The sequence below is a fragment of the Gallinula chloropus genome, assembly GCF_964237585.1.
Source record: "Gallinula chloropus genome assembly, chromosome: Z".
In the NCBI taxonomy this organism is placed as follows: Eukaryota; Metazoa; Chordata; class Aves; order Gruiformes; family Rallidae; genus Gallinula; species Gallinula chloropus.
The window spans coordinates 48,143,752-48,170,067 of NC_140089.1; the positions used below are offsets into that span (position 1 = coordinate 48,143,752).

The window sequence follows — 26,316 nt, forward strand, 5'->3', positions numbered from 1 at the left end:
ATGAGGTTGGTCAGGCAGCACACTTAAACTTCATCAGAAAAAGCACCTTAATATGTTAATTCTGTAGTAGTGTTCAGATAAGCTATGCTGCTGCTTTTTTTTTTTTTTAAATAAACTGTCTCACTTCTACTCTTCCCCCCACTTTTCTACCCTGGTGGACACCATGTCAGAAACCAAATGGACTTCTGAGCAAAGCATGCTTTTCACTATGCTTGATGACATGACCCAACACAACAGTACAACAGAAATTCAGGTACCTGAAGACAGTACTGGGATTAAACAACTTCTGTTCGGAGGCAGGGATGGCACACAGGTGAACTCAGAAGAACACACACTTACACAGGAAACCTAGAAAGCTTAAGATGTAGATTTATTATGCATTAGGAAGCTTATTAACTTAAAAACCAAAGTGCATAGTACAAAAGGTTTGTTATCTCTGCTCAATGTGGAACAAGTTTCAAAATATATATTTTTAAAATCTGTTCAGTCAATACACAATCTTTTTAAAAAACTGTATATCTGTCATTGCCCTCATTACATTTATAAATACATGATTTACACAGTACCCCATCTGGAAAAATTAAAACTCCTTACAAATATCTACATATATTGCATACATATAAAACATTCATAGGAGTACTTTATTAAAGTTGGGTTTAATGATCCATTTACACTGCAGTAAAATACATATAAATCTGATATTTTTCATAAAATGTCTCTAAAAATTAGCACATTTGTACCACAACGCCTTTAAAGCATCTTTTAGAAAGGAAATCTGATATGAATATACCCATGAGATTCAGCAGTGATATGAAGGCTAAATATGATTAATAACTGAACACTAAGTAGTAGTTAAGGCAGGGGTGAAAAGAATTAATAGGTAAGATTATTTCATATGGCAGATAAAGTGACAAAATGCAATAAATACACATACTTCTTGATGTAAACTATTCTGGCACCCACAGTTTTTTCCTGCCTCAGAAGTCAGGAGCATCCATATTTCTGATGCTGCTCATTTTGTAATTAAAATTCTATTTTTTAATCAGCAAAATGTTAATGTGATCAGAGCTCTCAGGTGCCATCTGGATTTGCTTTAAGAGCTCAAAACTGACTGTTCTGGAATGAGGGTCTAAGACTTCAGTATGACCTTCATTTATGGGTAATGACTGTCACGTGTGACCAAAAGTCATCCCAGTTTCATTAATGCTTTCTGGTAACTACTGGACTTCTTGTCACTAAATAATGTTTGAGTATGTGTCTTCATGAAATTTAATTACTTTTATTGATAACCACTATCTCAGCTATGAGAACTATGTAGATCAATCCCCTTCACATCATGAGGACTACATGTGGCATACATGCAGACAAGAGGCATAAGAAAAGCAAAACAACTTCTAGCTGTGGTGGCAGAAATTGTGCTGCCCCAAACCTGACTATTTTGCCTACAACTTTGGGATCAAACATTCAAACTTTAAAAAAAAATCCATTATGTCCATATAGTTGGGGTTCTACCTACTACCAGGATTTGACATCGCATCTGCAGCCCAGCATTGGGCCGAATCACACCTAGTTGTGACCTGCCATACTAAACACACCTTTCTGCACCTATTGTATCATCCCCAAATACCACATAGGATGTGAACTCCCCTCGCACACAGCTGCCCTCCTTTTTCAGAGGCCAGACACTCTGCTTCCAGAGCTGCAAGTCAGTGTGTGAGTTTGTTCCACTCGGCTCCTGGGCAGTCGGCCTTCATACACTGCTGTCTTGCAACAATGGTTCAATGTCCTCTTCGCTACTGCGGTCTTGGCTGTTGCTCAGAGTACTGCTGATGGCACTGCCATGTTTTCTAGTACTGCTGGCTTTGCTGTGCTCAGGAATAAATAAGGCAACTAGAAAAGCCAGAAGAACAATGCACGCTCCAATCAGGAAGGGCGGACCAGGAATGATTGCTCTCTGCACGGAAACAAGCACAGCAAAGAATTCATGAAGCTTCAGGCACTGATTTCTGCATTTAAGAACTACATATAGTGTTAAGGCAGGACACAGTAAGAGACATATTTACAGCGACTATAAAGTTGAGGCAAACAAGGTCATGTGTGCATCATTTCTTTTTGCATCTACAATCCCTAAGAATTCTTAATCTAATCTGCAGAACAGAACTGAAAAACAGAAACTTGCACAAAACTGCCAGTTGACAACAGGACTACCTAGAAGGTGAAACAGATGACGACTGATGCTTCTCTGTAGGTTTTTTTTCCTTTAGGCAACATGCCTGTTAAGTCAGCAAGAGCCCTCTGAAGATTAACAGGATACAGTTTCAACATCCAGAAGTACAAATGTTCAATAAATCTTTAACAGCCTCACTTTCTTCACTTGCTTCCATGGCTGACTTGAATAAAGTGAGTCAAATAAACAAATACCCCCAAAAATTAATACAGGAGTGAGGAAAGTAACAGCAAGCTATGCAGTACATAGCGCGCTCACTGCAGTGACAGCTTGCTGGCATTTATGGTAACTTCACATTTGGAGTTATTCTTTAATTTTTAAAATAAACTGCTTAGAAACACAAAAATAGAACTTATCCACATTTCATAAACACAATTAAAACACGCACTAGAGAGGTTATAAAACTAGATTTAAAACAGTAAGTTTGGTGACAAAACTCTACCAAAAAAAGTGTCAGTAATTCAATTTTTTCTTAACAAACAACTTTGCTGTGCTTTTGCCAACGAAAACCAAATGAAAATTGTCAATCCAATGTACTTTTTTCCTACCAAATGAAATAGAGGAAGTTATTCTAATATGAAGTGGGAAAGCAGTTGAAGTTAAACATACAGGAACGGGGTATTTCCCTTGCTTCAGTTCTTGCTACAGAGACCCGATTTTTCAGTTGATGGTCTCTAAATTTATATTAACAGAACACATATGAACAGCATTACTTAAATCCAGTGCTAAGTCCACAGGTACTTTAACAATGACATAAACTCCCATAAATTACTATAATCATTTGTAATGTAACATCTGGTTTATCTCAGCAGCTTTTGAATAGTACACTGCTGCAGTTTCCCTGAAGGGAGTAAGATGATTTGAAAAGCTGTCCGAGCTGACTGCACTGGCGTTATTATTACTCTCCAAACGCAGCCTACAAGTGCACTGCTTGCTGCAGGGACTCACCGTGGATAATTATAGTGATGCAATCCTACCCTGCTCTTCAGGCTGTCCGATTTTGAAAATATTAATTCAAATGGGAATTAAGAGAGAAATGCTTAATTTCTGTTATTTATGATCTGCAGAGCAAACACCATCTTTCTCGAACAGGCACATCAGACCTTTTCTTTTATGGAAGACAATCAGAAGTGTGACCTGTTGTAACATTGCAAGTCTCCCACTTCCATGAGGAAAACAAAATAGTGATATTCAATAAAATCCCATTTTTAAGCCCTCTAGAGTAGTAGAAAATAATACTTAGCTCTGTTCTTTCTGTGAATTGCCTTTGAGCTCTTTAAAATAAAGACTAGAACTGACCACTCGGAGGATGTATTCTCCCCTTTTTACTCTGTACATTAAATAACTGAAATTTGCATCCAGACTTCCACTGCGGGAACATCAAGGTTTACATAAGCTTGTATCTAAAAAGCTGTTTAGCACTCTATCAGTGAACACAGAAAACTTTATATCTGAAAGATACAATACTAAATTACAACAATAATCAGCTCGCAGTGGTAAAGTTAAACTTGAGGGGTCTTTTTTAATGGGACAAGACAGCTTTCAAAGCAGAGCATCAAAAGTTATATACCTTTTTTTCTTCATATTCAGAATTTTAACAGTAACTACATAAACAAACTATTTCTGATAGCAACTTAAAAATCTACCTTCTCTAGGAGCAGGAACAGCATATTACAGTAGTGGAAACGAAGGAGAAAGAACTGGTTTTAATTCATCTCAGCAGCACGCTGGGTTTGATCAACATTCAGCACAGTAAGAGTGCATTCTCAGTTGAGTTCCTGTACACCCACTGCATTTGACAAGCAGGGGGAGAATGCAAGCTTAAACTTAAAAAAAAACCTTAACAACTAACACTGCTTGTCTCACACTAAAGCAAGTTCTGTCAGTTAACTGCAGTTCCACAGAGACCCAGCAACCTCTTAGAACAAGGTACTTGAATGTTTAAGCTTGTTATTAAAATGCTTCTTAATGAACATTTATTAACATTTAATAAAATCAAGAAAACCTTTCTTCGAACTACATTTCTCTGTAAAACAGCTCCTAGTTATCAATTTAAAACATTGAAAAAAATTAAGAGACAGGTATCTTGCATTTGGCCCTTGAAAATCCAATATACTAGCAAGATCACTGTAAACCAGGCTTGTATATATTTGTAAACTTCCTTGTCTAATCTTGATGCATTCTCTGTTTTCCATTTCCACCCATTTTACTTAGATCAATTTTAAAAGCTATATAGCGTCTTAATTGTGGAGTTCTTTCCCACTGCTATATTAGCTTTGAACATAAGAATTCATTGGAAAAAAAATGTATTGTTATTTTCCTGAATGATCATTTCTCATGTTAGGTGCCTGGTAGCTATTAACATGGCAAGATATAATTACAAGTATTTAATGAAGTTTATGACTGCATACATAAAAGCTGTCCCACTGAACACAAGAGTAAAAAGCAATCTAAGTTTTGCAAATCCTTACTGATTTTGCTGTACTGCTAAGTAAAGAAATGCCTATTTATTTATTAACAAGGTTTTCAAGAAAACAAGCACATCTGAAACAAGTTTAATTTACACTTACAGCTTATAAAGCAATGATTTTTTTCTTTGCAAGGGAGCTCATACATGAGGCTTCAGCAAAGGAGTTTCCTCTACCACTGGCTCCAGAAAACCCCATTACCTAAGTTTTGACTCATTTATAACTTACTGCAACAGCCGGTTGCTCCACTGTAGTACGTCTGGGCTACTTCAACAAGGACATGGAAATTCTTTAAGCAACAGAACATACTGACATTACTTGTAACACAAATGTGTGTACAAGGTCAAAACCACAACACCCTCTCTGCCCTCATGAAAAGCTTATGTGATTCAATGCTTACAATAAACCAAAAAAAAAAACCCCACCAAAAAAACCCCACAAGAGTTCAAAATCAAAATTTTAGCTGGCAAAAGCATGACAAAGATCTTTAAACCCAAAATGATGATTATAAACGTTTTCTCATATTTTACTACTGTTTCCTTTTTATACACAAGAAGAGTGCCTTTGCCTTCTTTACCTTCAACCCTTTGCCCTCTTTACCTCTACAGCCTGCTTGAAAAAAATTAGAGCAGAGTGAAACATGTTCAAACACCGGTTAAAGTTAATACTCTGAAAGAGGTATGGACTGGGAGATGAACAATGAATAGTTGTTTCCACAGTAATAGCCAGCAGTTATTTACATATTTAGCTAATCCATTGTCTTTCTTAATCCGTTTAATTACAAGCTAAGAGATCATCAGCCCTCTGAATAATCCATTGTTAGTATTTTGGAAAAGCAGTTAAATTGTAGCTGAAGAGGTCAGAGTGATCAAGCTAAAAAGAAAAAAGGGTCCATAAGACTCTCCATACTCTGGTAGCCAAGCAGAAAACAACAAAGGAGACAAAATGCAGACCTGAAGCAAGGAGGTAAAGGATACAAGAGAAGACTGAGGGGAGTTCCAAAGTAATGTTGTATAGGACTGACTTCTCCCCTCCCCACAAAGTTTATGCAGGTAAGGAAAAAATCATGAACAGCATTGCTGCTGCCACTGGGGAAAAAAAATAGAAGTTGCCTCAGCTGTATACTGAATAATTAACCTATTGCTGTGAGGTTCAAAAATAAAACTCATTACAATTTCCTGAGTTATCAAAAATGACCTTCCTGTTGTCAGAATTTCACATTCCACAATAATTCAGGATTACAGCTGTGTTTTCAGTAAATTTACATCAAAAGACCTTAACTTGTTCCATTAGAAAACTGAAATCAAAGCTGCTACTAAGTATTTACAATTAGATTTAAAATACTACTTTTCATAAAGCTGACATGTGACACATAAGTACTTCAAGAATTAGATATCAAGATTTTAAACCAACCAAAAATTACAGCTATTTATAAGTTCAACACTGCAAGCTTCACACCAAATTTTAAACTTGCCTCATTGTTGGGATCTTGCATTGGTTTTTTTTCAGAAGTCTGATCAGGTGGCAATTCATTGAGCTCCACATGAAAGAGAAAGAAAATAAAGCCATACAGCGCTGGTCCCAGGCCATTGCACAGCCCTCTTATTCCAGTTATTATTCCTTGGACAACACCTAATGAAAAGGGGAGGAAAAAGTAGAATTTATTTATTTTATTTTTAAATAAAGAATGAAACATTCAGAGCTGTTGGCTCCAAGTGTATTATAATGGCTGTTCTAAAGTAGCACATCTCATTTTTTTTTCTACATAATAGGATTTTAACAAATGTAATGAAGATAACTAGTTTAAAATAATCCTCTGCATGACCACAGTTCTGACACCGTACTTGCATGCCACTGGAAGCAGCAGTAAGAGCTTTGAATGCCAGTGACTACATTTATGTGGATGTCTAAATTTCTGTGTTGAGTTCTTGCACTGTCACCCACAGCCTTCAATGAAGAAAGCAGAGGTTAAGTATGGTACCATTCAGTTTATTTTCAAGGGAAATTCTGAGTAATGTCTTTACATACTAAAGGCTGTTACTGGCAAAACATGCTCTAATTTTAACTGATGTTTTCCCTTCACCAGTCTAAACCCATGATTTTTTTATTTATTGAGTAACAAGTAACTTATTTGGGGCAGCAAAGTCAGCAGTATCACAGAATCACAGAATCACAGAATCTTAGGGTTTGGAAGGGACCTCAAGAGATCATCGGGTCCAACCCCCCTGCCAAAGCAGTACTGCAATAAATTCTCAACACTAGATTGGCGGCAGTTTTACATGAGATTTTAAAAGCTTAATTAATCAGGAGGTCCATGAGCATATATTTCTGCTTCAACTTCATTAAGTAAATTTGACAAAAAGGTTTTTGTGATCTTGTAGATTAAAATTCCACAGAACACTATTTTTACAGTATTAGTGGTCTGTGTGTTCCCCTCCTTAAGGCAGTAACTTGCAAAATGGAAGAAAAAGAAAGCATGCCAAAATGAAAGCTGTCCAAGATTTTTCTCCACACGGTGACACACACAGGCTTAAAATCTTCATGCCACTAGGTGGCAAAACATCACTCCAGAAATTATTGTATGCCTCAGCTATTAACAGTTGTTTCCTCCATTTAAAATGAAAGATCAGTGACTTCTGTCAACTTTTCATTTCACAAAATAAACAGAAAACAACTCTTTTAAAATTAATTCTTTTAAATGTCACAATTAGAAACAAAATTATGGGAGAAGGGAAATGATAAAGTCATGAGATCTACTGTCTTTGACACCTTTCAGACTCTATAGGAATCTGCCTTCTAGACCTGCACGGCCTTTGTACCTCCCATTATCTAACTTCAAGTTTTACACTGTTAAAGGAAGAGTTATGACTTATTTGTCAAGGATTATTTTAAAGAGAACACTAAATTCAGTTATCACATGCCAAAACTGTAGTTTGTAATGACTCCTTCCCTCACTTCATCCTAAATGAAGAGTGATTTCTGATTTCTCATTACCCTTCACATCAAATCCATTAATTTTTTTCCCCATCTTCTCAGATCGATTACTTAGTTACGTTTCCCTTTCTGTTCTTTGAAAATCTGATGGATTATAGCAAATATGGCCAACTTTTCCACACAGAATACAGCTTCTTGTGTACGCTTATTTAAATCTGGATAAATGTGCTTTCAGCTTCTATTAAAAAAAGATGGTATTCTTACATTAATCCTCACTATTCTACTTACAGAGTGTTACTTTTCTTTAAAAAAAAAAGGAAGGAAAAACATGAAAGTTACTACTTCTGTTGCTGTAGTGCATTTACAGGAAGCTTGAAGAGAAGTAGCTGGTCAGATAGAAACTATGTATTCTGCAATGCAAATTCGATATATTTGTGCACCTCCTTCCCCTCTATCTAAAATTAGGAGACTTCCACAGCTACCAGAGAAACCCATTATACATAAACACATTTGAAAATTACACACAGATAAGAATTCTACTTTCTAGACAGAAGAGTCATCCAAGAACACAGTCTGATGCTGAAACAGAAATTCTTTCCATACTCACCTTGTTGATCCGACTCTGCATTTTGTGAAACCAGAGCACTGATAGCTGGGAACGTAATGCTTGACATTGCTGCTACAGCTCCTGCTGCCCACATCATCCTGTGTTAAATGCACAACATGAATTTAAAATGCCACTGCCCATGTAATTACTCCCTACCCCCCAAAAAGGGGGCACGAGGCTACCATTATTTAAAGGCTTAATGCCCTTTCAAAGGTTCACTTAGTAAAATACCTAAAGAATGGAAATTATCTGGTCAGGACCTTCTTCCTGCTCCCCTTGCAAAAACTACCCAGCTTGCTGAAACAGCACATTTGATTCTACGCTACCTATTACCGTAGAGGAAAAGAAGGGAGTGGGAGTGAAGTGATGCACAGGCTTTCCCTTTCCAAAGGCTACACAAAGGAACAATTTCACAGGGTGGACCAATGAGGCAGTTCTTTAACACGTATAACTCACTAGGAAGTGCTCTGATAAAGAACAGACATTCATCACTGCCTGCAGGATAAAGTCTGTGAAGAAAATTACGATCCAGCTTACAGTTCTAGTTCTACTTTACTTACAGAGTTTTTCTCAAAAAAGTGGTTCTATTTAGAATGACACATTAGAAAAAAGTAGAGGTCCGGTAACTGATGAGAATGGATCTACAAGAATTACTAGGGAGCTCAATACTTATAACCTTGTGAGTTTAAGAAAAAGTTTTAACCACACCTGCAGACACAAAACTCAGTGGATCAAAATGGTGCAAAAATTTCATCCTCAAAAGGGCTATTAGTCTGCAACTTACACTATGTAACTGGAAAATTCTAACATCCCTACATGTACAAAATACAGACTAAATATCAGTAGTGTAATGCAAACAAGAATGACTAATTTATATAATATGTAAATGGGCATGACAACACAACTAAATGGTAGAACTTCTTTAAAAGCATTTTCAGTTCCTTAACAGGTACGTACCTATGAAAATGTGTGCTTACCAAGACTGAGATCCAAAACCATACCAAGCCAACTGAAGGATTTGAAAGCCAAGGCCAAGGAGAACTGTATTTTTGTTCCCTATTGATTTCATCAAGATACTGAGAAATACAGTCTGCAAGAGAAATTGGTTAACCCAAAAGTTATTTTTAGTAGTAAGATTGCTATAGTAATTTCTACTACACAAAGCAGTGCCGAAGGCCTTTCAACTGCTGAGGAACTTCACACTACTCATATTCTTACTTCCCCTGCATTAAGTTCAAAATGCAGACTGATCATACCAACTTTTCATGTGCAGACATACATACCTAATACACAGTTTCTGTTCCAGAACATGGAGAAACATATGTATTGTGTTCTCTATGGACATTATATCTCAGTGTCTGTTTCTACGACAAACAGGGTTACATCTGCACCTCAACAACTCTGTTTCATTACAGACTAGAAAGTTCTACAATAAATGCTGGTATTGTATTTTGTGTTTGCAGGAAAAGGTTTGGGGGGCTGCAGAGCTGGCTTCTGCATGAAGCTGCCAGAAGCTTCCAGTAGGTCTGACAGAGCCAATACCAGCTGGCTCAAGGATGAACCTGCTGCGGACCAACACTGAGCCAATCAGCAACAGTGGTAGCACCTCTGGGATAATATTTTTAAGAAAAAAGAAAAAAACCCGCAAGCACTAGCTTTTTTCCACCAGAGAAAGGAGTGAGAAGATGTAAGAAACTTTGCAGACACCAAGGCCAGGGAAGGGGAACAAGGGGAGAGGCTCTCCAGGCACCGAAGGAGAGATACCCCTGCAGCCCATGGACAAGACCATGGTGGAGCTGGTTGTCTCCCTGAAGCCCATGGAACATAATGGGGAGTAGGGATCTCATCTGCTGCCTGTGGAGGATCCCACAGTGCAGACGGTGGACACACATGAAGGAAACTACAATCTGGTGGGAAACCCACGCTGGAGCAAGCTCCTGGCAGGACTTACAACCCATGGAGAGAGCGGACCACGCTGGAGGAGGTTTCCTAGGGGGACTTCTGACCACATGGGGATCCGTGCTGCAGCAGTCTGGTCCTGAAAGTGTGCACCCTATGGAAGCCACACTGTGGCAGCTCATGAAGAATTGAAGCCCTCATGGGAAGGACTCACACTGGAGAAAGTCATGGAGGACTGTCTCCTGTGACTGGGACCTCACGCTGGAGTAGGGCAAGAGCCTGAGGAGTCCTCCCCCTGAGGAGGAATGAGCAGCAGAGACAACACCTGATAACTCACTGCAGTCCCCATTCCTCGTCCCCCTGTGTCACCTGGGGGGAGGAGGTAGTGAAATCATGAAAAAACTTGAGAATGGAACAAAGGGAGGGGTGGTGGGAGATGTTTTAAGATTTGGTTTTATTTCTCATTTTCCTATTCTATTTTGATAGACTAATCAATTAGATGCCTTTTATTCCACATTGAGTCTGTTTTGCGCATGACAGTAATTACTAATGACCTCTCCCTGTCCTTATCTTTACCTGTAAGCCCTGTCCAGCTGAGGAGAGAAGTGATAAAGTGGGCGACTTTCCTGCAGCCAGGGTCACCCAACCACATATGTGATTCACCAAGGAGGGGAAGTTTTGGGTTTGCATGGCAAGGTTTTGGTAGTGGTGAGGGGCTGCAAGGGTGGCAATTGTGAGTGCACATAAAAGCATCAAAACAAACCAGAGAGCAAGGATAAAATAACAACTTGAATCAAGGACACAGCCAGCACCTGTGAGACTGGTAAGTGCTGGGGAATGCATTCTTTACATCAAAACAGCAAGATCTCCCCTCTTTCCTAAAGACGGTAACTAGGTTACAGCCCATTGTATCTGCCATTTCTGCTCCTGTTAACACAGCAGTAAAACAAACTATACCCATACACATACCAAAGACCACATCATAAAAACTGTGATTTCTTAAAGGCATATAAAGGACCTGTCCAAAAACCAGCTCACAATTGCCAGTTAAAGAGATATGAAAGCAATATTCCAAGACCTCGCCCCTCCTCAGCCTCAATGCCCAACCTAAGTAGCCCTGGACAGACCATAACAATGGATGCATTGTTTCTACACAAGTATGGTAGCATAAGCCAACTGAAATAACATGCCTTTTGCTGAAAATAAATAATGCATTTCCCTTTCATAAGACTTTGCACAAAGTAATCAATTTCCTACATAACTTTAATCGTTTAAAGTCAGAGTTGCAGGAAATTTCCTGATCGAAGCTTAGCAAATTTTAGATTCATTTTCTGATGCTCAAGTCCAGTATTTCTAAGGAAAACAGATTTAAAGCAAGACATTTACACAAACTATACAATAATATAGCCTTTAGTGAATGCAAGATACGTTGCCATTTTAAAGCATGCAAGAAGTTTACAGACAAGCTTGAGACAAGCCTGCCTCAGTATTCCGTTTGCACTGTTTAATAAAACACCAAAAAGAACAAATCTTACCTGAGCTATTATAGATAGAATGCCTACCACAGCTATAAATGCTGCAATGCTAGCAGATCCAAAACCTATAATCTGAAGAGAAGCAGAAAAGAATAAAACAAATGCTAAACTCAATCCAGGACAATTATTAGCAAACAGATAACTTCAAAGAAAACACTGATCCCCGCTTACAGCCTAAATCCATACAGGAAGTGTCTGCTTTCAAGAATAATCCTTAACTTGAGTGATTGCCAAGAAAGCAACACGAGGAAAAAAGACTGCCTTAAAAAAAAAAAAAAAACAAAAAGAGGAGACACAGGAAGTCATGTATCTGGAAACTGCATCTCTCCATCCCTTCCCACAGACACAATAGCTTTTCAACTGGCGAGATCCCATCTCAGTACATAACACAGTGCTGCACTGAATATGAACAAAGGTCTCCTTCACTTTACAAACACGTGCTTAAACTGTGGCAGGCTTACGCCTCAGCAGTAAAGTGTTAGTCAGTTCCTGCCTCACCTAAGTACCCTGCTTTTACTGTTTTAAATTGTATTTTACCAGAAAGCAGTTTTCTAAGCAAAGTCTTCAACAAGAAACAGGTCTTAGGGAATAGTTATTTAAACATCCTCAGTAGGATACGAAGAGACCAACTTTTACCTGTCTCAAGTACAGGAAAAAGCTAGAATACTGGCCGGCCTCAGGCAGATAGGAGAGAAACACCGTAATGCAGATTGGGAGAACTGTAGAATCTTTCCTAACCTTCTTCAGAGACTATAAAACAGAGAAACAAAACAAGTATTGCAACACTTGTACAAAGTCACACAGTTAAGATGAACTTTAAGGTAGAAACAACCCCTGTTATACAAGGTTTGTGGTATCTGAAGCTTCTGCAAACTTTGGTTGATTTTTGAATCTACTGTTCAGTGCCAAATTACAAGTATTAACTGAAATGGCACCATGCAATATTTAGGGAAATGCAAAACATCTTCTAATTGATCTGCAAAATAATCTGTTCTAAAAGATGCTAACAAATAATATAGCTTCTTTGCAACTCTTTCACTTCTCAGATTATGTATTTTTCTTTACACGTCTCATATTTCTTCACCCACAATATGAATCAGTTTGAGTAAAAAATAAATCATGGAAAACAAATTCATTAACTGCAGTCTTTCAAGCAAATTAGTTATCTCTCAATATTCACAACTAGTTCTCAATAGAATGGATCTCATTAAGAACAATTGCTTTTTCCTCTTATCGAGGTGTAAACAAAACACAAATTAGTTGAGTAAGTATGAATAATTGAACAAGTTACTAGAAAGACTGTATTCAACCCTTCCCACATATGCCTGTAGAAAAAATAAAACAAAATCAGGCTTTACAAATTCATTCTCTATTAAAAAATAAATCACATATAACCAGAAGTGGAATTCAAGAGTATGGAGAAATATTACCAACCAACCAAAAGTACAAAACATAAAATGAATATGGAAAAGTCTTAGAATATCAGGTTTTGGGGTATGTAGCAGTGTAAGAACTCAGCTTTTTTGTTACACTAAAACAAAGTAAATTAGAAAAGTAAAGCATTTTCACTATGAATTTTGCACCCAACATTGTTTCAAGAATCATTTAGTCCACAAAGTTTAGTTTGGTTTTTAAATGTAGCTAGATCTTTTTGTGCAGGAACAGAGAACAGAGAGCATGGTATACTGAATAGTCAATCTACCCATAAGTTTAATGATTTGTGAAGCTTACAAAACGCATTGTTGTTATTATTATTATTATTATTAAAACATCAATTAACTTATGCAAGTGTATCTTACTGCAAAAGGGTCTGCTTGTTCCCATGATATCGAAGCACCCCATGAAGCAGGTCTCATTTTTTCAGGCAGAGATTCTGGTACAGCCAGCAGGATGAAGCAGATGTCCACAACAGCCACCAATGTGGCTAGCAGTACGACAAGGTTATCTCCATAGCTAGCAGACAGGTATGCTCCAATGGCAGGACTAGTTACCAAACTTGCTGCAAAGGTGGCAGATACCTACACACATGAACAGTTCACAAATTTGTCAAAGTGGTTATTCTGCCACTGCAGAAAAATTAGGTAACTTGCTCAACAGAACCACCCCTTCACAGAAGTTTGGTTAAAAAAAAAAAAAAACAGGTAAAAAATTAATGACTTATGACATTAAATACAGGTCGAAATAAAGTTTCTCCAACCCCCTCTGCAGCTGACCATACACGACAGGATTTCCAGTCAAAGAGTGAATTTGGCTCTTAGGAAAACAGCACTTACTTTGAAATAGACTAAAGTGGTTTTGTTTTCCAATTATGAATTTGATGAGATTTCAACGAAAAAAAAAGTCAGCATATTTAAATGCCTAACTGAACCTGAGCCTCAGCACTCTGGGTAATAAATTAATGCATAATGCCTTTGTTAACAGTTTGCATTTTAAATACATAGCTACCACTGAATAGCACAGCAAACTGAGACATCATTAGCTACAACATCAACAACTACTGCATTGCATCTTTTCTAGGTTATAGTGAGAAGCAGCTACTAACAGATCACTTCTTATATTTACCTACAGCAGAACATGATGAAAAATCAAATGCTATATTTAAATTTCACTACAAAAATCATCAGAACATGTAATAAAGCTAGGTTGTTTTTCTTTAATTGCTACACTTTTCCAGTGCCCAAAATAAAATCCCACTGCATAACTATTTTATAAAATAAATAAGAACACAGCTAGTTTAGCTTTATACCAAGCTAGGAAAAAATCCTAAGGAAAAAATATAACAAACCAATTAGAAAGACATAGAGGCCACATCAAAACAACTGCAGTTTTCTCTATCGCTTCATATAGAGTTTTGAATCAAGCTGTTTCAGTTATAAAAAACCTGTTTGAAGGCAAGCAAATATATGCTCAAAATACACTTACAGCCCTCTTTGTAGGCAGGAGAAATAAAGTGGTAACTTTTAAACTCTTTTTGTGCTCTACCATGATACACACAAGTTTAGATCAGAAGAACTAAGTAATTTATTTTCTTAACTGGAAATCAACATCTGAGGAATAATATATCTTTAAGGCTAAAAACCCCCACCCAAAAAACCCCAGAAAACAAAAAAAACCCAAACATACCAAAAAACCCAAACACAAAAACCAACCAAACAAAAAAAAACCCACACCTTAAGACTTTGAAATACAGTCAGCCAAGAATCAAGTCCTTGAATATCTGTATAGATGGATACACAGAGCATGAAGAGATAAATTATGTTCAAAGGCTAAGGACATCCATTGATGGGCCTCCAAAACATAACCCAATGTACATATACAGGAAAGTAAACCAAGGAAGAATTACAGAATTACTGGAAAAGTTAGTTTGCAGTAACTGAAGTATTCTTCTTTTCTCTTGCTAATTAAGAAAGCTCATGGCTATTACTAACTATACTGCATTGAGCATTTCTGCCCTCCCTGCCTGGTTTGACTACAGCAAAAAGAAATTCTATGTTAAAAAGAAATAGAAGTGTAGTTTACAGCCAGTGGAAAGACATTGGTAGGTCAAGTATTAAATCCACATTGCCTTTAACAACATTCCCTGTTCTGCCTGCGAAACTGGAAAAAAAATAGTAATAATTTGTTATATGTGCCCTCTGAAATTGCCAAATTCTTACTGTGTTCCTATAGACAGAGCTAAATTCCCAAACTCTAACACATTCACACTGACCTGCTGCACAGTCTGTTGCTTTATCTATCTCATTACATTACTCAGGAAACAATCTGTGCATCAAAACACAAGTTCAATATAAAGGCTATAATATGACACTTTTGAAGTTCAGTTTATCTTACCAGTCCATAGGCTGCAATTCTTTCGTGTTCTTGTGTTACATCAGCAACATAGGCAAATATTACAGAAAAGGTAACAGAAAAGATTCCAGATACCGAAATCATGGCAAAGTACCACCTAATGATATAAAAGCAACAATTAGAAAATTTAAGCTAAGACCTCTTGCTTTTATTAATCAAGAAAATTGTATTTAATTTATGAGAACTAACATAGAGCTTCACTGGAGACAAGTAATTGCATGGGAAAATGACATTTTAATTTTTTATATTCTACTGTCTACTGTCTATATTCATCAGCCTAAAAGAAGCGGCTACTTCAGGACATTGGACCTATACATTTTCACACTCTCAACTGGTTTCTCAACCAGTTAAGGAATAACGTATAACACATGCTGCTTCAGAACTCTGAGTGCTTTCAGGATTCAAGAAGTTCTTTTGTAACCCTCCTACATTTCACAATGAATGTAAATGAAACTGAAACCAAGTTAATTCCACTCAGTTACAACTTTGAAGTTGCCTAATCAAAGAGTTAAAAGACCTCATTTGCTGCAATTACATCTTTCTTTGGTCAATAAACTCTAAGGTTCATTTAGCTTCAAAATAATGTTTGTTACAGCATTGTCAGTCCTCAGGGGAAAAAAATAACAGCTGAGCTTAAAACCAAGTTAGACAGGGCTATCAAACCATTTCAATTACCATTATTTGAATACAGCAACTAAATCTCATTCTGTAATTGCTACTCGTAAGATGCACAGTTCTAACACCTCTTAAGCAGAAAAGCTCCAGAGTAATGCAATCACATGTTGAAGACAAGTGAAAGCCTCTTTCCTTTATTGTCCCTCTCCCACTTCCCCAAACTACTCCTTTGACTGAATTTCTGCTGTACTGACAAGCTCACTCCTGTAATCTGTGCCACTTACCATGGACTTATTCTCATTAACGGAATTGGAGCACAGGTGAAGAAAACTGTAAGAAGAAGAAAAGATCTTCTTCCCCATGCATCTGATAGAGCACCTATTAGTGGAGCACTGAGAAAGGACAAAAAACCCTGGTGACAGAAGAAAAACAGTATGTCTATTTATACTTCCAACTTTCACTTTAATCACACTATAAAAAGGACTTATTTGATTAGAAATCAAAAACAAAAATCAGAGATAACAAATTTTACACAGTTTCTTCTACAGTCTGCTGTGATTCTGATGTCATGTTACAAATTTATTAAACGTCAGCGCATTAAAAGAAAAAAAAAAGACATGCATTTTTCATCAATTTGATTCAATAAAGAAGTAACACAGGGTGCAAAATCATCTAAAAAATCTCAAAAATCGACAGTCTAGTTTCACAAAGGACATCTGAGCCTCTATCAGGAGACTTAGGGACAGATCCCAAACTCAAGTTCCCCTCTACTTAGCAATGTCCTAAGGGAGAGTTCTGGGTAATTTAACTGCTCTCTAAAAGTAAATAAACAGAACTGCTTTAAACTACATATTTATCATGTATAGGAACATCTGTACATTGCAGGAACTATGAGGACCATTTGAGTAAACCTGACACCAGGAGACAGTGGAACACCATACTGATATTCCAGTGGCAGAAGTCAAAACTTAGAGGTATGGTTGTCATGCAAAAAATTGCCTAAGGACTGAGGATCAAATACTAGATTATTCGACGTTTCATAAAGTCCTAGAATCTAGGCCTCAGACCTGTTCTATATGACACAGAAAAATTAAAATAAGCAAAGTCTTTCACAGGTTTGTTAATTGCAAAACCTCCAAAACAGACGCATCTCCCTCCTAATCAGTATACTGTTCTCTCATCCATCCTGTTCTGCCATAAATCCAAATACATGGTTCTGTAAACACTTTAATGCACTGGAAGCCTACTCCAGATGAAGTTTTAGAGGTTAAAGAAAGTTAAAATATGTGTACAGGCTACTGTACTAAATCACTATAAAACATAAACAACTCCAATTCCAATTATTTCAGTAAATAAATGGAGAGCAAAAGGTATACAGCAGACCACCAGACCCTATGAAACTCACAGGTCGTAGTTGAAATTAATGTTCTAGTCTCTTAGAGTCAAACTACAGTAAAATACAAACTAACATGTTCTGCTGTCACCCAAAACAATTTCTCTGTTTCAATAACAGGATTTTAAAGGTAATATTGGACACTGAAGTGCAAGCTCACTCTGGTCTATGCTCCCGTTTATCACACCTGTTACAGTAATACACACATTTATAGCATGGTATTCATGCAGTTTTCTACAGATACGTTCATTAGAAATGTAGAGGAAACTCTCCACTACTTTGATATTTGTTGTTACACTGCACTGTGAACAAACAGAGTTGAAAGAAAACCCCAAGAGGAACATAACCCTTGTTCTTCTAAGAGAACAAAGCAAAGGAAACTTCCTCTTTCAGTTTGAGACATCGTGACATCCCTAGTGCATGGCGTTACGCCAATCCACCACAAAAGGTATCAAAATGGCAAGTCCATCCTATAAAGATGTCACTTTCCTACAGCTAAAAACATTTTAGATCTGCTACAGAACACAAAGCTAAGTAATTTCTAGGGGCTATAAATTAACTTAGTCATAAATTACTGAGAGGCTTCAAAGCACTTTGTGTTAAGACAAAGCAAACCACAGACTTTCACATTTTAGTTAGGCTAGAGACACTTTGCAAGCTTCACTGTTTCTCTCTGGTATCACCATGGCTACATTAATCTGATTCTAATAGAAATCATCTACCATTAGGAAGCAGACATTAAAAACCTGATCCCATTTTAAGAAGTATCATTATCAAGATTACAATACCTACAACTGGTACCTATCCAAACAAGAGGAAATTAAAACTCCTAAGAAATACTCCACTTGTTTCAAGATACTGCCATTTAGCAGTATATCTTGAAGTGAGCCCAAGAACACAATCATTGCAATGGAAAAATGGTTTAAGAATTAATTACATTCTCAGTGTTTTGGATGTTTTTATGGAAAATGCAGGAGACACATATTAAAAAAACACACAGAATATTTAGGTCAGACATTTTTAAAAAAATCTTACCTTAACACCCTGAATAAGACCATTCATTAAAAACATATGATGAGTAAATGTTTCATGTAACACCTGATTGGGGGAAAAAAACAAAAAATTAACCCACGCAACATTAGTTGAATCAGGAGAAAGTCAATTCAAAATAAAATACAGATAGCTGCATTGGGACTTGCTAAAAAAGTATGTTAACCCAGAATTATACCCTCTCTTTGTGAGAAAACATTGAAAAGGTTTAATATCAATTTATTGGCATAAATTCCTCTGTTGGCACAGACTCTATGGTACTGCAGAGATGTTTTTGTCTGGGGTACTTTGCTCAGAAAGGAGATCAATGTAAAGAAAAGGCAACAGAGGTACAAATCACAAAATTTTGGAAGTAGATAATTCCTCCAGTGTTGTTCAGAATTGCTACTAATTAGGAGTGAAAATGAGACTCTGCTATGTAACTCTGACATGGAAAGAAACACTGCTATATTCACAACTGCCCAAAAGGCACTCTGAAAACTGATTTTGAAAAAATTGCAGATATTCAACAGTCATGCAGTTAGAAACACAACTAGATGCTTTTAAACACTAGCAACAGTTCTGAGTGCTTCCTGTAGCCTTTAGGTACAACTATGAATTCATTTAAGGTGCTTTACCAGCAGTCTTAATTCAAGGGCAAGCGTGTTAATCTATACTAAACAGATTTACCATAAATATGCAAGAGAGTTAAAAGGCCTCACAGGTGCTACTGTGTTGATTTAAAAGTTACTGCGATGATCAAAGTGTTTATGGCTCTGCAGATAACTGCCAACAACTACAAAAATTATTTACACGCATATTGAGAATGTCACTAGCCCAAAGAAGCACAATACTCTAGTGACAGTAGATGCTGAAAAATATCAGCATCTTTTTACAAGGATGACCAAGATGCTCAAATCATAGCTTTAAATAAAGGTGGTTGTTCTTAAGTTAACATACTCGTTAGATAATTCTGCTTATTTACAAGCCTTTTTCCTGCTGGTCCCATCTTCTGTTTAGATTATTTAAAACAATTTTGCACGTATTTGACCACTGATCTTATGATATGAGTGAAGAAAAAAAGTCAGGGCTTAAATTAGAAATCAAGAAAGCAGATGTCTTTCAAGTAAAAAAAAAAAAGAAATAATAAAAGCAAGGAGGAAGGTCACAGTCACAAATCTAATTATCTTTCTGTGATGCATTTTCCAGTACTTTTCCTGGGAGGCAACAACTGCTGGTATTTTTTTCAAGATTCTGAGATCAATTTCTGCTACTTTATAGACAAGAAGAGTGCAAGTTGAAAAACCAGTTGAGAAAACCACCTTACTCAAGTTCTGCCAACAGAAATATTTATATATTCAAAAAATATTATACTGACAACAGAATATGCAACTAAGCAATTAATACTGTTTATGGTGATTTACTAATATTGGCTTACATATCCATACACTTGTAAGACATAAGGAGTCCGTAAAGAGTAGTAGCTATAAGCTTCCAGTACTCTGTAAGCAGAATAGCTTTTGTGTCCTCTAAGCACATTGTAAATCTTTTCTTCTCTATGCAGAGTGCCGTGTGTCTCTACAGCTTTCAGGACGCATGTCAAAAAAGAAACAGTAATCTAAAAATAAACTTTAAGTAATCTCATCTATGAGAGAATACATACAATTGATTTTGATAATACACATTTTATTCTGATTGAATGTTGATAATGACCTGGAGGAATCATGACACAACCAGAAAACACTGGAGTGATCTTGAGCTTTGATCAATGGACCAGACATCTCCACTTCTGCCTTCCCTCCCAGACAAATCTGCTTGTGCAAAAGCAGGCAGGTGGCAGTTCAAAGGCTGAACTTTGCTCATAAGAAAGCTCTACATGACTTCTAGTACTTCCGACTGAGCAGCAGGCCAAGGTAAGTTACTACAAGCACTTTGCACCCTTCCTACTTGTAAGGTATCAAACCAGATTCAAAATTATTTCAGACAGCAGCCTTTCAGTGTGGGCAAGTTGATTACAAATAAATATGACCACCCCCAAGAACACAAGTCACTTATACCCATGCAAGGTAAGTCTCACCATTATACTTCACTCAGCTTTTTAAATTAGGTTTTCTATCCAATGCAATAGCCTTTTCAGTGTTAAAGACCCATAAGAGATGAAAACAACATTCAGAATACAAGGGATTCAAGACCATGACTGAAAGCAGATACTTCAGTCAAAGAAAAAATTTAGCTTTACATTAGAAGCACTCCATAACAAGAGTTCAATGACAAGTACTAATTTCAAGAACTAGTATCTCAGCTGCCTGTCACCAACAGCACAAATTCACATGGAACTACACTACTGAAGAACCCACCTAACAGTTTTATTGAAGTGGAGGTTTCTTTGAAGACTGCATAAGAATTACTATTTGCACATTACCCCTTTAAATGTGATGTGTGAAATTAGGGCAACCCGAAGTTCAGCATTTTATTTTTTGAAAAAAAGGGAAAGAGTAAAAGAGACAAGAAAGGCCACCTGGTAAGCGTACCCATATTTTGGCACTGGCAAGACAGCATGACAGGATGGTAATTTAGTAAGGTTTACAGAAATGTGTTAACTGCTTATATAGACTTTTTATTATTTAGCTATGTTAAAAAGATGAGTGATTGTTTTATAGCAAGGTTGGACAAAATCTCTTCAAGAGTTATGCTGATGTTTTTATTTGGATTTTGGGGAAGGAAAATGATTAATTCCAAATTCAGGAGGATTCCTCTGTCAGGAGGATGGTGCCAGGCTCTTCTCAGTGATGACCAGCAACAGGACAAGGGGCAACAGGTGTAAGCTGGAGCATAGGAAGTTCCAAGTGAATGTAAGGAGAAACTTTTTCACTGTGAGGGTTACAGAGCACTGGAACAGACTGCCCAGAGAGGTTGTGGAGTCTCCTTCTCTGGAGACATTCAAAAGCCGCCTGGATGCATTTCTGTGAGAAACTCCAGAGAGTTTCATTGATACACTAAACTGAAGCTACTCTAAAGGAAAAAAAAAAAAAAAAAAAAAAAAAAAGAGTACAGTGATTTGCTAATTTATTTTTCACTATTGTTTAGTCTTTCAGTAGTACAGATCTCAGCTGTAGTATGCTGCTATTGCACAGTGTTAAATGTTAAATCTCCTGGAATACAGTTAATGAGATAAACAGGAAGCATGAAACTAATTAAAATCTCAATGAGTAGAAATTATCAAATTAACTTTTGTCATAACTGTCAAAACAGCAGCTGATCAGCAGTACTTACCGTTAGCATTGGAGTTGTCAAGAGCCCCCAGGCAAAGAATTCTAGAAATATGACCACCACCGCATGGTACACACTTGGCCGACCAATACCTTGTTGCTAAGGAGGAAAAACACATGCAGTGGTTGTACACATCCAGTTCATCACACGTGCAAACATCTCTTACAAACATATTTTGAGCATAACCAGCTTTCAGGATGACCTTCTACCAAGCCCTTGGGAACAATAAGCCAAACAAGGGTGGAAGAAAGTTATTACAAAACAACTAAAGATCTCCAGGAAACTTGAGAAAATTTATTCCCTCTAACGCTTGCCAACTAAAAAGGACTATCTTCCCCATTCCTGATATTGTCCCATTCACTGCTCTCACCTCTGGTATGCCTTCAGGCTTCCCTCCCTTGAGCACTACTCATTGCAGTGTGACAGTGAAACTCTCCCAGCTACCTCCACCAGTGGCAACGAAACAGATCTGCTTTATGAAGATCACATCACTTTAACAACAGACTTATAACAGTGCAGTGACAAATACAACCCAGACTGTGTCATTTTAGCAGGTGTAAAGTAGGAAGAACACGAAACCCAGGGTCTCCCACTGAACCCCCCCAAAAAGTCCAGACAGCCTATAATGAAGGTAGAGCAGAGACACATTTGGTGTTTCTCTCCTGCTTTGTACCTTTCACCTAGATTTGCAGGAATCACATGTTTAGAATGCACTTGTTTCAAGATTAATTTAAATATTTTTAAAGAAATCACTACAAACTGGACAGTCCCAAGTGCCCAGATCTCTAATCAAAACCTGTAGCAGCACAGTAAAAGTAACCCAGACAGCACCTTTTCCTAGCTAATCAGATTCAAAATATTTTCTACACTGCAACTTGCTTCAGAAGAGCTTGAGGATTTAAAGAAAACAGTTCTCTTTGTCCTGAGAAATAATAGGATAATATCATAGATCAAAGATTATCTCTGGTAGGCTGATAACTTTCAAACATGGCTAACATTTCTCTGTAGGTTACCATGCCACCTTTAATCTCCAAATAGCAAAGATTCCAAAGATTGGGTGGAGGGGGGATGGGGAAATTCTTCACATAAGACGTCTGCAAGTACTTCTACACAGTATAACTTTATAATACATAACAGTGTAATTTTAAGAGTATTTTTTGCTAAGATGAATGCAAGCCATACTACCATTTAACAAAGATTACACTGAAATCTGAAGACCCTTACCACAGCAGTTTCCTTTAGCAAAGGTACATTTCACAGTGGAGAGTAGGTATGGGACTCCTCAGGCATCCTCCTGCCTCTATTTTACTTCCTCTCCTCCTCTGCATCACTAAGCATAATGCTGGACCATAAACCTCTGGTCTGCATTCAGTAAACAGTTCTAATGCCACTAGAAATTAAGTTTTTGAGAGTCTGGGCTTTTTATTATTGATTTATTACATGCAAATTTAATCTGATATTTACGTGGTTTACCACAAAAATTACATACATACTCAAAAGGACATGAGTGTTCTTCCTTAGTAGTCATTTTAAAAAATTCTGTGAAAGAAAAGTCTTTTTGCTGACCTGTGCCTAAATTAGTATTTCCTGAAGATTAAAGTACTCTGCAAATCAGTTTTGGCAGTAATGTGCAGCTTACAAATTGTTGCACTGAACAACTGAAAAACTAGAAATCTCTACAGCATTCTGGATTCAAGACATTAACCTGAAAAAAACAGAATTTAAAGCCTGAAAGGAAAATGCACCTCTCAAAATCAACATCAAGCATTGCACATTAGATACAATAGTAGGTTCTGATCTATGATCTACATAGACTGTAGTGGATGATTTTCATTTTTCTTCACAGCCCTAGACATCTAGATTTGATACAAAAACAGTTGTATCAGAAAAAAAAAATCATGTAAAAACTAAAATGCACTGACACGGTCAAATGGAACTACTGCAGATAGTTACTTTTCAACGTCCACCTTTTCTGTAGGTCCTAAGAACTCACACCACAAAAGCTTTCCATCTTTAATCAAGCATCAACTTTAAAGAAAGTACCTTATGACTGATCACGCACACAGCTTGGACCACTGGTAAAAAATGCAACAGAAACCCTTGACTCATTTTGAAATCCAAGAGCTTGCTAAGAGCACTTCACACTCCTTTTTAAGATGAAGCCACCCCTGAAGAAATGGGTGTGGCTGATTTCTATATTGAGAAAATACTTTGCAACAGAACCCAAGCGCATGCAGCTAACCAAGAATGAACTTGAGATACACATGGAAGAAACAGTAAGAAGCTTGAAGCACAAAGTGTGTTAAGGCTTCTTGAATGAGACAATACAGGACAACCTACTGAATTCTTCACGGTTAAAAAAAATTAACTATAATTTCTGAAATAGCACAGATACAGTCAACATACAAGTTGCTTTCATGATCCCCTACCCCCAAATTTTAAAGGATTAACGTAAAAATTAAGTGCCCAGAGGGAAGTCTTAAAATCTGCCACAGGCTTATTTTCTATCCACACAGATCTTCATATGACAGCCCATTGTGTGGGCTGAGAAACTATGCATGAGCATTACAATTATTTTCAAGTGCAGCTGCTGGTCAACTTGCACAATCAATAATAAGCAAAACATTACGTAATCTCAAATGCTTAACAATAAAAATTTAAGACTGTCATAAAATCTTAAGTCCTTGAAGTTCTACCAAAATATCTACTATACCTCCAATTTTACACTCCTGCTCCTTCTACGTTTCTTTTTGCCCATACCCAATTCTAAACCCAATTTTTTTCTTCTGCCTTTATTGGAGGCAGAAGGAACCCAAAAATTAATCTGAAGAGAACAGTGAGGATTGCTGGGATGCAATACAACCTTTTTTTTTTTTTTTAAAGAAAACACAGCTGTTGAACATTAATAAACCCATGAAAAGATGTCAAGATCATAAATCCAGCTGGCAAGGAATTGCTAGCAGAAAAGGGGAAAAAATACAATGTATCATCAGTAAGAATACCTTATCTTCGGTATTTTGAAGTAGATACAATTTTATAGGGAGACCCAGATCTTCAGAGCAAAGCTCTGAAACAGTATTCGTTTAGCCATCCAACTTTTAGGTAACTATTTATCTGTTAATTCAAATCTGTAATTTAAGAAATGAAATTGTTTAAATGGCTGAAAAAGTACCTTAGCATCCAATTTCCAACACGTTTAACTGCTTGTTTCTCTTAAGCAATATATTTATTTCAGAACAATACCACTTCTCACTGTTCAAATCCTCAAATCCTGCAGTGCACTTAATTCAAACATTCCACAAGGGCCATATAGTCCCACCAGGCAGATTAAGAAAAAGACTTGATTTGATAAATACCACCTGCTTTTTTTTCCTCTCCCACGAGTGTGAGGCAGCAGATCCCACTGCCCACTGAGCTGACCTGTCCTTGAAGGCTTTCAATCCCCAACTGGAAAAGCCCCAGGCAACTCACTCAAGCCTCACACCTGATCTCACCCTGAGGAAGAAGGGAACTCCCTGAAGCACCCTTCCAGTAATCCTGTTATCTCTCAGGCAAAAAATCACCTAACTCAAGCTGAAAATCTGAGCAGACAATCACAGGAAACTGCTTTTCTTCCCCCCACACCCTCCTCTGGGAAATTCCCACCAAGCAGCAGGATCTCTCAGGAAAGCCTGCTAATTGCTTTTTCTACTTCCAGCACAGACGACTTTGCAAACAGTACTTGCTGTCCTTCTATGTAGTACGCAAACCAACATTCAAGTGCACTAGTAAAATTTCCTTTCTTTTTTAAAAGTGTCTATAAAAAACTTCTCCCCCTACAAAAATTAACCACTTTTTTTTTTTTTTTCACAACCACCTGCACTGCAGCCCATATGTCAACACTCATGTTTTCAGGAAAACAAAGAACTGAACTAACAGAATCAGTAAAACATTTTGAGAAACATGTTTTCACACATGAATCATTCAGACCTTGAAGTTCACGCCAAATTATAAAGCACATTCCCTTTCCCCACTTACTGTCACTGTTACTTCCCTAGTTTCCCCACAATATTCAACAGCTTCAAATGCAAACTTTTTCTGGTATGCTTCATTGTATCACTAATTAAATATTTTAGCTTATTCTACCACAAATACAATGCTACCAACCCATCTCGCTGTGTTACGGGTGCTCATTACTCCCCATATATTATCCAGGTAGCTCTCCGGGCACAACTGCACATTTCCCTCTTCCCAGTGCCTATGTCTTTAACTTTCAAACAGAAGTATTTCAGAACAACCTTAACTCCAACTGTTCCCCACAAACACCAGATTTATTGCAAATAGCAAGAATTCACTCAAGCGTAAAAAAATCACCCTGAAGATCTTTAGCTGCTTTTGTCACATGAATCACCAAGTGACTATCCGTACAAACCCCAGCCTAAGACATGTAACTTGGATGCAGTGCAAAAAGCACACCAAGCAAAAGTGAAAGCACTTTCCAGTCTACAACA

The 26,316-nt window shown here is 37.2% G+C and overlaps 1 protein-coding gene across 1 annotated transcript in view; it reads right to left on the bottom strand.

The window, feature by feature from the left end:
• Positions 1-346: 346 nt before the first annotated feature.
• Positions 347-26,316, bottom strand: part of MFSD14B (major facilitator superfamily domain containing 14B) — a gene marked incomplete at its 5' end in the record, with an annotated part of 31,607 nt that continues 5,637 nt past the window's right edge. Inside the window, 11 exons of the mRNA XM_084278954.1 lie at positions 347-1,954; positions 6,170-6,327; positions 8,237-8,334; positions 9,214-9,326; positions 11,671-11,742; positions 12,307-12,420; positions 13,470-13,688; positions 15,502-15,616; positions 16,419-16,546; positions 18,563-18,625; positions 21,830-21,925. Of these exons, the coding sequence (XP_084135080.1) occupies positions 1,751-1,954; positions 6,170-6,327; positions 8,237-8,334; positions 9,214-9,326; positions 11,671-11,742; positions 12,307-12,420; positions 13,470-13,688; positions 15,502-15,616; positions 16,419-16,546; positions 18,563-18,625; positions 21,830-21,925 (1,380 nt within the window). The 3' untranslated portion in view covers positions 347-1,750. The remainder of the gene's footprint in view (positions 1,955-6,169; positions 6,328-8,236; positions 8,335-9,213; positions 9,327-11,670; positions 11,743-12,306; positions 12,421-13,469; positions 13,689-15,501; positions 15,617-16,418; positions 16,547-18,562; positions 18,626-21,829; positions 21,926-26,316) is intronic.